Source organism: Gossypium arboreum, chromosome 1 (assembly GCF_025698485.1).
Source record: "Gossypium arboreum isolate Shixiya-1 chromosome 1, ASM2569848v2, whole genome shotgun sequence".
NCBI lineage: Eukaryota > Viridiplantae > Streptophyta > Magnoliopsida > Malvales > Malvaceae > Gossypium > Gossypium arboreum.
In genome coordinates this window covers 44,555,641-44,559,124 of record NC_069070.1, presented here as the reverse complement: position 1 = coordinate 44,559,124, position 3,484 = coordinate 44,555,641, and the positions used below count along the sequence as shown (strand labels likewise).

Here is a 3,484-nt window from a genome sequence, read left to right as displayed (position 1 = left end):
CTTAATCAAACAAATAATCCATTTTCACCCCTCCCCCCAAGATTTACATCTCAACTTTTTCTCACAAAAGGGAAATGAAAAAAAAAAGAGGTCAGGTGGAAATGGAAGGGTGGTGTGGCCTGCAGTTACTATTCATATATACAAATAGGAATAATATATGAATAATAAAGAAATAAATTCATGCAAATTACTGTGTGATTGAATAATGACAGTTTGTTTTGTTGTGAGGATGTTTTTTTGTTCCTGTCCAAATGCCTGTGTGTTATTATGTGGGTGTGGGCTCCCAAAACACAAGCATTTGTGATTGAATCAGCCCCCTCTCCTCCTCTCTCTCATTCAAAGGAGCTTTATAAGTAAGACTTGCCTCAACCTTACCTGTTCATGGTGGGGGTCTAATTGAAACAGCAAAACCAAGAAAACTTTTTTTAAATAAAGCTTAAAAGATAGAAAGTTGATGGCAGAAAGCAATAGCTTTTTCTTCTTCTCCATGTTCCCTTCCCTCTCTCTCTGATCCCCATTTTCCTTTGTGTAGTATTATCAGGAAAGCTGAATTTCCTCTCCCCCACTAGCTACTCCAAGCCAAGCCCTCCACCACCTGTACAGCTAAAGCAAGATTGATTGATTTGTTTTTTCACTTCAAACTCCATCACCCACACCACACATATAGTGAACTGCAAACCATCACTATGTTAGACAACTCTTCAATTTCTGCTGCACCCCTTCCATCTTCCTCCTCTGATCCCCTCACTCCTTTGGAAAATGGGGCCACCCATAAAAGAAAAAGAAAGCCAGCAGGCACCCCAGGTTGTACTAGCTTATATGTTTTAATTCATTAGTTAAATACCCTATTCTTTTGTTTTTTGTTTTGTTCATAATTGAATTGATTTTGTGTTTGTAGATCCTGATGCAGAGGTGGTTTCTTTATCTCCGAAAACGTTGCTGGAATCGGATAGATATGTTTGTGAGATCTGCAACCAAGGGTTTCAAAGAGACCAGAACCTGCAAATGCATAGGAGAAGGCATAAGGTGCCATGGAAGCTGCTGAAAAGGGAATCACAAGAGGTGAAGAAGAGGGTGTTCGTTTGCCCCGAGCCAACCTGCTTGCATCATGACCCTTGCCATGCTTTAGGTGATCTGGTTGGCATCAAGAAACATTTCCGGCGGAAACACAGCAATCAGAAACAGTGGGTTTGCGAGAAATGCTCTAAAGGTTACGCTGTTCAGTCTGATTACAAGGCTCATCTCAAGACTTGTGGCACCCGGGGCCATTCTTGTGACTGTGGCCGTGTCTTTTCCAGGTCACTCTCACTTCACTTCTTCATACCCCCAAAATACAACCTCCTTCTCTTTCCTCTTTCCTCTCAATTTTTTTTCCACATTCAAACCCTAAAAATACCCTCAAAATCATCCTAAAAACAAAATCCAAGAATGATTTCCTCTTCCCTATTCCCCATAACATGTTTTTGTTTGTTTACTTAATTAAAACCCAATTACACGCAAAATAGTTGTTTACAGACACTAGAATTCAGACCCCAGTTCATATTTTAATTAGTATTTTCATACAGGAAACCTAGTCTCATAATCCGACCTATAGGTAACTAAAATCAATTTTATATTGCATTTTATATTGCTTTGTTCCTCGTTAACCCTACATGAAGAGGACTTGGTTGCTTCCTTGACTTAGTTTGTATAATCCAAACTTGATTATTTAAAAAAAAAAAAACCTGGAACAGTCCAAATTCTCATCTAATCTGTGTCGTTTCAGGGTGGAGAGTTTCATTGAACACCAAGATGTTTGCACCACTCGACGAGTTCAACCTGAGTTGCAGGCGCAGCTGCAACCTGCAGCAGCCTGCTCCTCTCGGACGGCTTCAAGCACTAGTCCTTCAAGCGATGCCAACTTTAGCATCGCCCCATTGCATGGATTGCCGATTACAAAATCAACGGAGCCTGTTTTCTTGTACAAGCGTGTGTCTGGTTCAGACTATCAGCGCCAACATCTGCAACACAATCTTGAACTTCAACTTCTACCTTCATCAACCGCTAACTCGAGGGATTCATATGAGGAGTACGCTACTCATTTGAAGCTATCGATAGGGTCCAACGACGGTGGCGAAAAGAATGCAAGTAAAACGACATTGGAAGCTAGTAGGTTGAAAGAGTTCGCAAGTGGGCAGCTAAAGTTGGCCATGGCCGAGAAGGCCTACGCCGAAAAGGCTAGACAAGAAGCTAAGAGACAGATCGAGATGGCTGAGCTTGAGTTCGCTAGTGCAAAGAGGATAAGGCAACAAGCGCAAGGTGAACTGGAGAAAGCTCAAGCCTTGAAAGATCAAGCCACAAAGAAGATAAGTGCTACAATCATGCAGATCACTTGTCAAACTTGCAAGCATCAGTTCCAAACATCAACAGCTGCTGGTCCAGATGATGAGACCTCACTTGCTATGAGTTACATGTCTTCAGCCACAACAGAAGGGGAAGGAGAGTGACGGCAAGTTGATCATGCAATGATGAATGATCAACCCCCATTAGCCCTTAAATCTCTTTGTTCTTTGATCTGCACGTTGAGTTTTTCTTTGCTTTGTCAACTAGTTTTTCTTCACTTATTCTAACCACTATCGTGGATTTGATATAAGAAAAAGAAGAAGAAAATGGTCGTTTTAAGCAGTTCTTGAATTGATTTACTATATCTTCATTTGTTTAATAGAAAAAAGGGGGGGGGGGGGCGGGGTAGACATTGCAATTTAATTAAATGCAGTGTGAAGTACAGTATCTATATGAGATATATGAACAAATGGTCATGCCTTGAGATTTTCTCAACCTCTTATTGCACTGCTACACCTGCAGGTATGCCATGTGAATGTTTTAAACATCAGGGCACATTTTATCGTCCGCTTGACTTCAAATATGCTGAATCCCATCATAAAGCTTGGAGAGAAACCTATCATTTCAGATTATTCTTCTAGCCACTAGCCCAAGTCTTATATATACGAGTGTGTGTGTGTGAAACTTATTGAATAATCCTAGATTAGGCACTGACATATATGTTTTGTTACAATATATTTCGAGATATACAAGTTGTGACTATATTTAAAGTTGAACCGGATTAGACCATAAATTGAGAATAGAACTCTCTATGATGGGTTTTCCTACTAAAGTAAGATAAAAAGGAAAAAGAAAAACATGCTGAGGCTCACAAAATTTGTAAGTTGTATTTTAGCTCAGCAACTCACGATGGGTTTTCGTTATACTTGGACCAAAATGTGTAAAGTTTATAATAAAAACAAAACATTGAAAAAAAATTTAAGGATAACAACAAAACAAAGGGTGTTGGATTTATCTTTCCCCTAATACTATAGCCGGTTGATGCGGCTTTTCCCTTTATAAATTTTTCTTTTTGTTTTTGTCGGAAGCATTAAAATAATGGGAAGAAAAAGAAGAAGAGTTCAAAACATAATGCTTGGATTGCTTGTTAGATTTTAGGCAA

The 3,484-nt window shown here is 39.5% G+C and overlaps 1 protein-coding gene across 1 annotated transcript; it reads left to right on the top strand.

Moving 5' to 3' along the window:
• Nucleotides 1-266: 266 nt before the first annotated feature.
• On the top strand, nucleotides 267-2,664 carry LOC108487572 (zinc finger protein SHOOT GRAVITROPISM 5-like). Its single transcript, XM_017791945.2, has 3 exons — nucleotides 267-804; nucleotides 899-1,298; nucleotides 1,766-2,664. Exons 1-3 carry the CDS (start codon nucleotides 687-689, stop codon nucleotides 2,484-2,486), a joined length of 1,239 nt encoding a protein of 412 aa, XP_017647434.1. The 5' UTR covers nucleotides 267-686; the 3' UTR covers nucleotides 2,487-2,664.
• The last annotated feature ends 820 nt before the right edge of the window (nucleotides 2,665-3,484 follow it).

Coding starts and splice junctions, on each gene's coding strand:
- LOC108487572 (XM_017791945.2), top strand. CDS start 687: ATGTTAGACAACTCTTCAATTTCTGCTGCACCCCTTCCATCTTCCTCC. Junction 805..898: donor AAAGCCAGCAGGCACCCCAG/GTTGTACTAGCT, acceptor TTGTGTTTGTAG/ATCCTGATGCAGAGGTGGTT. Junction 1,299..1,765: donor TGTGGCCGTGTCTTTTCCAG/GTCACTCTCACT, acceptor GTGTCGTTTCAG/GGTGGAGAGTTTCATTGAAC.